The following is a 12,824-nucleotide window of genomic DNA, read 5'->3' on the forward strand; positions in this document are numbered from 1 at the left end:
GGGGGGGTACCCTCAGCAGCAAGATAGCTGACAATCATGTCAGCTCCCTCTATTTGAGCATCAGCAATGTAAAATAAATACAAATTTATTGACTTACGAGTTTTTAAAAAATGCGCATGTATATATTTCATCAACCAGTCCAGGGTGTCCGCTGCCCACTGCCCGAAGATAGCTGGGATGGGCTCCAGCAACCCCGGGACCCTACTGAGGACAAGCGGTGCAGATAATGGATGGATGGATACATTTCATGGGATTCCCTTACCCACGAAGGGTTTTCGGTTGTCATTTCCTCTGGTGTGTCTTGGGCAAGTACAGTCAAGTGGAGCCCATCCCTCTCAAGACCAACATATGTTTTCATCAAGTCTCCAACCGGGTGAAGGATTTTTCTACATTTTACTATAAAGGATGCAATGAAGATTTTTCACAGAGAAGGCTTAAGTTCAATGACAGGTTAGGCCGTTCCGAATGCGAATGTTTTGTTTAGTTCTGTTGATGACAGAATTCTGACGCAGATGGCCGGCGATGTTTGGAGAACAAAGCCCTGAAGACGTGGGAACGCGCGGGGATGTTTTGACCGGTCCAGACATCGAGGCGACGAGGTGGAGCCCACGTGGGTGTTCCCGGCCCGCCCCATGGGAGGAGTCGGTAAGCCCATGGGAGAAGTCGGCACGCCCATGGGAGGAGCTGGCACGCCAGCTTGTGAAAAGACGTGGGAAGATCGGAAGAAGATCGAAGATCGATTGAGGGACAATCGAGAGAGAGAGGCTTGACGAAGAGCAACGCTAATTTGGCTAATTCGATGGAATTTACTTAGTTAAATACTTTAAGAAAATAAATCTGCCCCCGTGTGAAAATGCCGGCTATTCTTGTCCATCTTTTCCCATAAAGAAATGAGCATGCATTGTTAGGCGAATGTAAGTTGTGTTTGGTTAATGGAGTCAGATAACTAATTCAAACAATTTGGTAAACGATACATTTTTAATGTATTTAATTCCTAACATGGAAACTTTCGCATGTATTTTTGCTGATTAATCAAATCAATCTTGTTTGTTAATGAATTTTGTTTATTTTTACCACTAGGATTCCCTAACTAATACACAATGTCTCTTTGAAACTGCAACAAATAGCCTAAATTATAAAACTCAAAATAAATAAGGTTTCCAGCTGAACCAAATTTCTAAACATGGATTGTTTTTGTGCTGATTGAAGTCAATGAATTGTCCACACATAAGTGAGGACACGTTTAGTGTAGAAAATTATTAATTCAAAATGTTTCAAATATACTAATGAAGGAAAAAGGGAACACTGCATTTTCACTTTAGATAATAACAAAATATTGTTCGGGAAGAGAGGTTTTTCCTCCAAACCCTGTCTTTTTTCTTGTTCAGAATTTTGGGGGTAAAAGTAAAAAAATGATCATTTATTTTATATATATATATATATATATATATATATATATATATATATATATATATATATATATATATATATAAAATGTGTGTGTTTGTGTGTGTGTGTACATTTATTTTCCAAACATTTTAATGTGCTAACAGCCCAAAACATTTCAGTACAAAGCAACATGTTTACGGATTATTTATGGCTTGATTGTGTTTACCAGTTAATAGTATTGTCGATTTTAATCCCCCCATGCTGCTCCATCCTCTTTATGGCGAGCTGTTGGTATCACTGCGCATAGCTGTGTTATAGTGCAAAATAGATCCTCTTTGTTGGGGGCGAATTTGGATTCTTAATTAGAATTTAGCAAATATTTTTTCACTATTTATAAATTTAAAATATGTCACATTAATATTGACGATAATTTTGTGACGTTTCCCAACACTGCGCGGAGGTCAAGTAACGTTTTGGGCGGAGGGATACAGGAGGAGAGCATGTCAGGCCGGTCTCTCTGGGTTGAGGTTTCCGGGCAACTCTACCGCAATATCGGTCTTGTCCCTCATTAGATTTTCGGTCGTATACGTCTAATTAAGTCGAATTAAACTCAAGTATCCCCAGGGAAGTCACCGTCTTTGTGTTGTTTTTCCGTCTCAAAGCTACAATTTGACATTTTTCGCCCTTCTCCATCTTCGCGGAGCTTGAAGTTAAAATGGTGAGTAACAGGCCAACGACGTGGTTAGCTTATCATGGACCCGAAAATTTGATATTGTGCTGGATAGACTTAAAACTGCTTCGACAAAACGTGTTCAACGCCTAACACAATAATATTAAAATCGTGCTTGGTGATATTTATTGTGGTTTTGGGCATTCTTTCAAAAATCCGCGTAGCGAGCTATAACGGGCCATTGTAACGGTCGCTTAGAATAATGTGTAAATTAAGTTTTGTTTTAATATTTAATACACTCACTCGTTTAATATTAGGATTTTTTTTTTACAAAGAACACTGTAATAACCGTTGAAAACCTCTCTTAAATTGTACTCTCGAGTGTGATCTGTAATCAAATGGACGCCGCATCCATGGCGTTGCTGCGTAATAGCAAGCAAGTCATGTGACGATTTACCTAGGCGTTTTGCTTAATCCTTTTCTGCTCAGGCGCCTTTTTGTCTTTTTTCCCCCCTGCACTGTGCAGCCTCTTCGTAGCTAAATGTGACCGAAGAAGAGTGGGCGTGGTGGCGCAAAAAGGGGCTGCTAAGAATAGCCCACCACCCCGGCACCGGCGTTATCTTGAAACTCATCTAGTCTATTCTAACCTTTTGCGAGGAGGCAGATGTATGAAGATGATCGCCTTACTAAAATGTTGGTGCAATAATCAGTCTGCCCGGCTTTTGCTAGCGGTTCTCCGGTGTGTATCAACAGGGGATAGTGGATTCACTTTGACATGCGCAACAAGCGTTTAAAAGCGTCTTCGCCACCCCAATTTGCATTACATAAGCACACTTCACACAAGTCGTTAAACGTATTTGGTGTGTTTGAGGTGCATTTAAGGACGATGTGCTTCCTGCATCCTTCCAGCCGTTGAACCGCATTCTGCTCCCACTGAATGAGCCTCAGTGGCACCCTCAGCCCCCTTTCCTTCTCCTGTGCCACCCATCCCATCCCATCCCCCTCCCGCTTCTAACAGCCATGCTTGGTGCAGTAGGCTGTCATCATCTGCAGTGCACCCGTCACAATGGCAATAAACTCATTGCAAACACCATCAACTATGCTTCAATAAAGCCAACTTCATGATTATTAAAAAAAAAAAACGTTAAACTCTTGGATAGTTTCTAAGAAATATAATTTGCATTTTCTTGCATCATTCCGTCTGACCGCACCCCCCTTTGTCCAGATGACTTGCATTGCATCTACTTTGCATAGGGATGCACTTAGACGACTCTTTTAGGTCGACTACAAGTCCAAGTACATTTAAGCAATAGTGCAGTACTCATTCCTGGGATCTGATATTAATGATGCCATTTATCTCACCTTTTAACCGTGCATCTTCCATGCTAAAATCTTTATCAAAGTTTGCACCAACTAATCCAGCATTTGACATGTATTTGATTTTCAAGTTACTTGACAACTAGGTGTACTCAAAAGTACACCTTCATAGAATTTGACCGTTTCAATGGAAGCAAACCTATTATGTTTTTTTATTTTTTAAGCTGACTAATGACATATTGTAAACAAAGGCAGTCCATCCATCCATCCGTTATCTGCAACCGCTTATCCTCAGTCGGGTCGCGGGGGTGCTGGAGCCCATCCCAGCCATCCTCGGGCAGTGGGCAGGGGACACCCTGAACTGATTGCCAGACAGTTGCAGGCCACACAGGGATAGACAATGGGCTAAAGTTTTATCATATTTTCAGAACTAGTTCATTGAAAACCTAAAAGGTGCTTTCCAGTTTTTGGAAATGTTTGACTTACTGACTCACTCATCTTCTGGCTTAAGTCATAATTGCAGCCTTTGTCAAGCTTGTGTGGAACATAAAAGTACATGCATTTCTTAGACAGGCTCAAATAAACTTATTTTTTTAAAATCTTTTTGGAGGTTTGGGTTTGCTTGTGGACTGTATTTGAAACAGTCCTATTCTTACTTTCATCATTTGTGTATGCTACACTAAAACAAACGCAGGGGTGAGTGTGAAATAGCTTCTCTCCCTTCCTGTTTTCTAATCGGGCTATATTCCAATGTGATGCACAGGGTTGGGTAGGGTTACTTTAACTTGATTACTTTCAATTACTTTTGGATTACTCCAATACCAAATATGCTAATAAAAGACGAAAGAAACAAAATATGACTAAAATTACAAAATTTTGTGCAGGTTTGGGGAGTAACTGAATACATGGAACGGCAAAAATGATGTTGGCAAGCTGTTTGGATTTATTTTCATTTTGTTTCTGTCGCATTTTATGTTAGAGATCAAAGCCAGAAGAGAAAGCATACCACGTGTTGTGAGTCATAATTGTATTCATATTTAGTTTCTTATGTCTTTTAGTAGCATATTTGGTATTGGAGTAATCCAAAAGTAATTGAACGTAATCAAGTTAAAGTAACCCTACCCAACCCTGGTGATGCAGCACGATTGTGTGCTTATCGCAAGACACTGCGTTTTTTCCAAGGATTTATGGTTCTATTTTTGTGTTTTTTTTTAAAATCCTTTTCTTATTTGAGTGATGAAGTGTTAGGCCAACCATTACCATCACATATCAGGTTTTAATTGTGCCGGCCAATCAGAGACAAGTTTTAACAGCACTAGCCAATACAGAAGCGACAAAGTTTGCAAGCAGCACGCTATGCCACACACCCACGCATGAGTCTAGCGCAAGCAGACGGCAACCCCAACAAAGATCCTCAGAAGAAGGCACTGCTTTCTTATGATTAAAGCATGTAACAATGATTAAGTACTCACAAAAAAACAAAACGTTCCAAACAAGGTTGCTAAAAGTAAGACAAGGCTTTTTGAACTCAGTTATGCATTGTTAACTCATATTTAACAGAGAAAATATTCTACATTCAACTTTATAAGGATAACTGAAACAACGCACCCCATCTTGAATTGAAGGGGTTTTGAGGAAAATAACGTTTTAAACACAAATTTTCCTTTTTTTCGTGGGTGGATCTAAATTTATATATGTAAGAGGGATGGGTGCCACCAGACTGTACTTTCCCAAGACACATCACAGGAAATGGTGCCCCTAAAACCCTAGACGTTAAAGGATCCAACCAACCAACCAACCGAATGGTCCACAACACCTAACAAAAGATATCTATGATCATAACAGAATGTGTTTCTAATTTGACATTTTACGACATAAAGCCCTCCATCACCACAAATCCAAAGAATTAGTGTTAGTCGGCTGCAAGGTGCCGCTTTGGCGAGGTACTTAAAATTTTCAGTGATGTGTTTTTATGATGCAAGACCACTGAGTTTCAATTGCTGAAAAGAGCTGGCGGAGCCATCTAGTGCTATTTTGCCGAACTTAATCCTAGCACTGCAAGACAGCAAAGGAGAAAGTCTTGATAGTCACTTATTTCCTGTTTAAGGGACACAATAGAGAAAACATGGTGAAATTAAGAAAACTGAAATGGACTGTACCGGTGGTCTTGTGCTTCTTATTTTCACAAACAACCACTCATTCCCTGGTTTTTCCTAAGGCATTAGTTATGATTGTGCTCAACAATCCACATTTCTTCTTTTTTCTCCTCCATAGAAATAAAAAAAGCTCACCATTATGATAGCCCCAACACACCATTATGACAGAACTGAGTTGTCCTTTGTGGTCTGTTGTGGTTCAGAGTCCCTTATTCTGCTTCCTATATTGTATTATATCAGGAAAACACTCATGAAATATACAATAGCAGTCTTGGGTATTGAAAAAATGCATTAGCCTTTTAAGCTTTGCAAGCTAGATTCGTGTCATGAAAAAAATAAACCTTTGTGCATTTATTTAACCACTACTATTATGAGAGCAGCATTTCTCATTCTACCATGTGTATTGTCTGTTCAAACATAGAAGCTAAATCCGTGCAACAGGTAGGTTGCTCGATGACAAGTGAACCCTGCAGGGTTTCAATTAAGGTTGAGAAGAAAAGGTGCTTAGAGGCAGTGATCTTCAGTGTGCTACATGGGCGACCCTATTCGCGTCGTACTAATTATAGCAGACGTGTGTATTTCGGGTTGTGGCGTATTTATACCCGGCCTTCATCACACTTTCGCGGCTTTAACTGGACACGCCGAGTGAGTTTGACAGTCCTAGTAAAGACCTCACACAGGTGCCAGAGTGGCATGTCAGGTGAAGTTAAAAATGGATTAAGTGTGTCACATACTCATTTCATGTTTAAGTCAGCAAATTGACATCTTAAAACTGTGCTTAATAGTTAAATTATGAGTGTTGTCATTCAAAATGGAAGTATGGTTGTTAAGATGTACAAAGATTTTTTTTCTTGAAAAACAAAACTACTTACACTTTCTATTTTCGTTTTTCTTTTTTTAATGTGTAATTATTGACTTCTTATAGAAACTGCATCCACAAAACGATATACATGACCTCGTGTTTACAGAAGTCAATATGTACAGAAGTCAATATGTGACGCATGGACTAAGGCAAGAGAAGTAATAATATTTTGGGCGTACTTTTTAATCTCCTAATTTTATGGCAATTTGTTGCAAAATTGACGTCACATAACATTCACAAATATCCACTGTACGCGATAGGTTTCAAGTGGGTTAAGTGAGCTGTAAAGTTAATCCTATTAACATTTCATTTCTTTTGAAATGTAAGGAAGAGTTTTTTTTTCATGGGTACATTGCTAAATATTTCCATGTGAGCAAAGTGTTTTCTTTTTGAGGGTTGTCGCTATGAGGTATGAATTATATAGGTCGCCTCCAATTATTTATTTTTCCTCTTCTGTCAACAGGCAGACCAGCTGACTGAAGAACAGATTGCAGGTGAGTAGCAGCTCGAAAAGACAGGTGATCAACTGTAAAATGATATAGGCCTAGCCTGTGGTTGTCATTTGGTATTCTCACACAAACCACTTTACTTTAAGGTTAATATTAAATTGAACTGAGTTTTTTTTTCACTTAGGAATCCTTCCAGCATCTATTTTTGACTTTTCGTTATTAAGGATGAATGATTCATAAATGCACAAGACACACACACACACACACACACACACACACACACACACACACACACACACACACACACACACACACACACACACACACACACACACACACACACACACATGTACACAATGCTAAACGCTTAACCTTGGATGCATCTTCCTTGCAAGTGAGTGCCTTTGTCACAGGGACCCATGTGTGGTTATTGTGTCAATTTGCAGAGTTCAAGGAGGCGTTCTCGCTGTTTGACAAGGATGGCGACGGAACCATCACCACCAAGGAGCTCGGCACTGTCATGCGCTCCCTGGGCCAGAACCCCACAGAGGCTGAGCTCCAGGACATGATCAATGAGGTCGATGCTGACGGTGAGGTCTATTTGGAAGAGGCATTAAACATAAGAACACATTGACAATTTTACTTTTTTCCTGGTCACTTAGCCATCAAAACACATCATTATAAAAAGTTGATGTTGTCCTACTCTTCCTAGAAATCCTTTGATTTTTAGAGACATTTTTAGGTGGGCACCTGATCGACTTTTGAAGAAAAAAATGATCAAACAACGCACTTTAAAGAGCGGAATAAACTTGTTCTCTACTCTGCTGCACATTATTTTGTCAAATTCTTACTCAAGACCGCTGGAAGCACCTATTTTTGAAACCATGCTTGAAACTCAGACAGCAAAAAAAGAACACCAGGGATCTTTTGTGACTTCAGAATGGACCCACAAAATCTAACTACATGTATTGATAGCGGGAGTAAGTCCGCAAACCTTGATTATTCAATTATATTATCAACTTTCACTCATAGAATTAGACTCACAACAGTATACAATAATGTTAAAACACTAATGTAATATGGCACATATTGTTCTGTGTTACACCCAACCTTTTCTGTCATTGGATTTCCTTATGTGAGGTTTATTTTTTATTCCTTAGTTTTCTATTTATAAACATGTTTAGCCTTTTGCTTCAGTTTTTGTTTTAAATAACTCAAGTTGGCTGTCTGAGAAAGAAATGTGTTTTCTTTTTGCAGCATCAGAACATTGCTGTAGGATTTAAAAAGTGCTCTAAATGGCAAATGGACTGCATTTATATAGCACTTGACAAGTCACTGAAGACCTCCAAAAGCGCTTTACAATGTATTTCAAATTTTCTAGTTCAGACACACTCACCGAATAGCGGCATCGGCCATGAAAAGCAAACGCATTGCTGATCCCCCCAAAATACTAAAGGTACTGCACTTTCTTTGCCAGCTTGGACACTTCAACCTCTAGTTTCTAAGCAAGTTTTTTTTTTTAAATAATCTTGGGTTTACATTTTAAATGAAATGCGAAAGGTACTGAATTAATCAGGCATATAAATGTAGCTACCAAATTGCTTGTCTTGTTGACGTGCGTCTTAAAATTTTTGACGCCATGCATCTTGTGTGCTATTTAAGGTAACGGAACAATTGACTTCCCTGAGTTCCTAACAATGATGGCAAGGAAGATGAAGGACACAGACAGCGAGGAGGAGATCAGAGAAGCGTTCAGAGTGTTTGACAAGGTTCGGATAACTGTGAAATAGCCATGGCCCTTTTAGACAAATGTAATTCCTTTTTGTGATTCTTTCTTTGGAAAGAGATTTGTCTTCAAATTATTCGCACTAATATATAATTGAGTTCGTGTGTGGTTTTCAAATTATCAAATGTATATAAATGTATATAAATCTACATTATATATATATATATATATATATATATATATATATATATATATATATTTACATTCTTGGGGAAAAAAATCAATGCCTATTACTTGTAAACTGGCCTTTGTAAAATTGTCTTGCACACGCATTTATATTTGGAAAAAACTAGTTCAAAAATTCACACACATGCTCTTGATGACCTCATGTGTCTATCGTTCAGTTCCTTCTTAGTCCACAGGAGGGCAGTGTTTCTTTTCCTGTTAACACAGACACCCAAGCAACTACTGGCCAAAATATCCTGCCAACACTTCTTAATCGAAACACACAGAATATTGGAGAAGTCTAAGAATACTAGAGACTGATATTGGCCATTACTTTTTTGTGACGTTTTGCTTTACCCAAGTTTGATATGTAGTGATGGGTGATCCTTCTGCAGGACGGCAATGGCTACATCAGTGCAGCAGAGCTACGGCATGTCATGACCAACTTGGGGGAAAAACTGACTGATGAAGAGGTGGACGAGATGATCCGTGAGGCTGACATTGACGGCGACGGCCAGGTCAATTATGAGGGTGAGATACGAATAAAATGGCTCCAATACCTTATATTGTGCGTATAAATTTCATGATCCTATGCGATCTGAAATTCCTGTAAATTAAAAATTAAAATGAGATAAACCTAAATTGATAATTTACTGTCTCACCAAAGTGGAATGTTTTTCCTTCATTTTCCCATCCCCTCTGTGAGCATACATATTCTTAAAAATATTTTAATTCACTATGCATAAGCAGGGATCAGAATTTTCCGCGGATCCGCGAATTTCCGCTGTTTTTGAACCCCAAAGGTCATTCCCGTAAATCGTCTAAATTCGATGAGAAAATATTTTGGTGGGGTGAGGTATGATACGTGACTGTTTCATCACCCCAAGTTAGCAGTTAGATATCGCGAGAAAAATCGGCAAAAAGAAGTGCAACAAATAGATCGACTCCTACCATTGGTCGATAGGTTCGCTTATAACCAATCAGCGGAGCTTTTGTTCAGAGCATTGGCTTTCTCAAACATGGCGCTCCTTCCGGTCTTTTCAAACGGTGAAATGAGTGTTTGAAAAAGTAAATATGAAAATACTAAGTAAAGAAGACGAGGCTTTTGTCTCCGAGATTGATAAAGGAATCAAGAATAAATTTCAGTGGTCATGGCTGGAGAAGACTGTCACAGTAAACGTTAAAATCGGCGCAAAGATCGAGGAAGTTACAGAAACTTTGAGCCAGTTCATCGCAAAGTGTGATGTTCCAGGGAAAGCAAAGTGTCTATACTGTGTCGATCTGATCAATTATGGTACGCGGGGTTGTGTGGCACTGATCGATCATGCTAAAATGAACAAGCACAAAGCAAAAATAGCTTGCCGGCGATCAAATTATGCACTCGGATCCGCATTAAAATCGGCAGTGAAACTAACAGTAACACCACCGGTTCAACATTATTGGCCGTTCCAAATCCTTCCACTTCAAATACTAGCAGCAGTCAACCACTGGTTCCCCTGTGTGACAGAAAATCCCAATCTGAGGTATTTATAAATCTATTTATTTATGAAATGATTTTATCTTTTGTGTTTATACAATATTTAGAACAGGATAAACAAAATTTAAAATTTGTTATAAACATGATTAAAATAAATTATTTTGTATCATCATGATCATGTTCAATATTACAAATGCTTTTAATGTCAATATATTATTATTTTTTTAATTTATATATATATATATTTATATATAAAATACATGGTTTCTGTTTTGTTGGATTTAATTCATTCTAGTGCAATTTTCACATAGCAAATAAGATAATGCTGTTGGCTCAGGGGGGCAAAGCCCCCCACCGGGCTCCGCCCTGGACCCTGGCTATTTCAGCTGAAAATGAAAATCTCCATTCTGATCCCTGTATAAGTAACTTTGTCTTTTTCTGTCTTTCAGAATTTGTCCAGATGATGACAGCCAAGTGAAAAGGAGGCTGGTTTTTCTCTTAACGTTGCTTGTCCTCTTAAGATCACTGTCTTTAAGAACAAAAAGGAACAATTATCAGATAATCAACCCAACTCTCCTTTTCTTACCTTCCTAAACAAAATCTTAAACTAGACATTAGAAGAATTTGGCCATTTGTGCAGAATACAACCAAGTACTTCTGAGGTATCTGTTAAGTTTCCACCTACAGAATAATTCCTGAAGGAGTTAATGGACCAAGCTTTAAAAGGGCCAAGGGCCTTTTCCCTTCCGACCAAGATTCTGCCGAGTCACCCAGCTAATAAATAATTTAGAGGAAAGCGCAGGGCTGTCACTGCAAGGGGTGCAAGGGGTGGGTGGGGGGTTATAGGAACCATTGCCACCGATAACTTTAGAGAAGTCGGTCGATTAAATCTTTTCCGCTCCTGAAAAGAACTTTGCCTCCCTTCTAGCACCAGTGGTGACTTTCTCAATACCAATTGACAACTCTTCTTGCATGCAGCCGTTCTGTGGTGGTCTCCTGTCTCGACAAGGCCGTTCTGATCCCATCAGAGGTAGTGGTCAGACATTGTACACAGTGGAGGTATATACTTTCATATATAGCTATATATCTTTAAAAAAAATGTGTCACTATTGGTTATTTCAAGAGCAAATAGTTCAGTCTGTGATGTGAATTGGTGCTTGGTTGGAAATGAGCATTTCAAAAGTTTGGCTATGAACAAGACTGATCGTTCGCGGGCTGTTCTATTGTTTTGAGCTGGGGGCTTTTGGCATTGCTGGGGCAACCGATCGAGGACGCTTGTGTGATGTGTTGCTTGAGGTGGATTGTTCAGAGACGGTCCTGAGAACTGCTGTTAATACATTTGTTCTGCAAACAGATATCCTGACAATACAATATTGATGTAATGCTTTCTAAATGTGTTCTCAAATATTAGGTATTGATGACAAACTTTGGTCACAGAATCTCTCTATATACAGTATATTGGTGTGTCGTAAAGCTTGCATTGCCTGTTGTTGTTGCAGTAAAATGACCTGTGCTCTGTTTTCTTTTTTGGTTTTGAACTGTGCCATAACTCCCTTCCCCACAATGCCTCGACATTCTCCAATATTCTATTAATGTCTAAGGAACTCTCACTCTAGAAGTCATAACAATTTGCACTTTGTAATAATGATGTATTGTGGGCATTTGAAAAAGAAAACAAAATGTGACCGCCGCAATGACTTGCGGTACCGTAATTTTTCATCCTTGTCGGCTCTCCCACCTTGAGTTTGTAGTCTCGTGAATTCACCTACAACAGCTTGCTTGTTTTACTCAAAATAATACATATACTATGCTGTATATTTACAATTAACCTAACATAGTTGGCCTGTTCGAATAAAACATGAGAAGGGTTTGTAGCATTTAATTGAACCGGCTCAACAGTTAAGGTGAGTCATTTTCAGAGGGGATTGAAACCTTGTACAGCTACGAGGCATTTCAATCAGTGGGATTCAATTTGGTTGCGAGGGAGCAAACGGTAACGGACTGTTAGCTTCTGATTGTGTCACAAAAGATGTGATATATTTTCCATAAATCAATAAACTGAATGAGCTTTACTTCACTTAAATTTCCCATGTTTTCTTGTGCATTTTTGCTGATTTTAGTTCAGCAACAAATTGCTTGGAGTAATCTTTTTAGAGGCATGCAATAACCTGCAACTTGAAGACTTCCATTTTGGGGCACAGAAATGGATGTTGTTTTTCTCAGTTATAAGTCTAAGCACCCATCTATAGTCCGCTTTACATGCATTCTTTATGTTCATCTGAGGTTTACAGTTATGCGCATAACCAGAAGATAATCACTCTGCTTGTGACGCTGGACTGGATATAATTTTTCTCATTTGTAAGTATGAGCACTAATCTTTAGTCTACAATCATCAACGTGGAGCTCTGAATTACTGTTCTCAATATTCCTTCCCTGCCAGTTGATTACAATTCCCGTCAAGGATCGGTCTACTGATGACCAGGTCACGGTGAGTCACCCAAGCCCTTTACTGTAGAAAGCACTCAGGCAGCTTGGCATTATATTCATTGGCTC

At 39.0% G+C, this 12,824-nt stretch overlaps 1 protein-coding gene across 1 annotated transcript; it reads left to right on the plus strand.

Annotated features, from left to right (window-relative positions):
- Positions 1-1,881: 1,881 nt before the first annotated feature.
- calm3a (calmodulin 3a (phosphorylase kinase, delta)) lies at positions 1,882-12,140 on the plus strand. Its single transcript, XM_088346495.1, has 6 exons — positions 1,882-2,107; positions 6,858-6,888; positions 7,290-7,433; positions 8,506-8,612; positions 9,190-9,325; positions 10,721-12,140. The coding sequence occupies exons 1-6, from the start codon at positions 2,105-2,107 to the stop codon at positions 10,747-10,749; spliced, it is 450 nt and encodes a 149-aa protein (XP_088202621.1). The 5' UTR covers positions 1,882-2,104; the 3' UTR covers positions 10,750-12,140.
- Positions 12,141-12,824: the final 684 nt, after the last annotated feature.

This window comes from Urocampus carinirostris, chromosome 10, assembly GCF_059441175.1.
Source record: "Urocampus carinirostris isolate Australia breed hairy pipefish chromosome 10, RoL_Ucar_1.0, whole genome shotgun sequence".
NCBI classification, from domain to species: Eukaryota; Metazoa; Chordata; class Actinopteri; order Syngnathiformes; family Syngnathidae; genus Urocampus; species Urocampus carinirostris.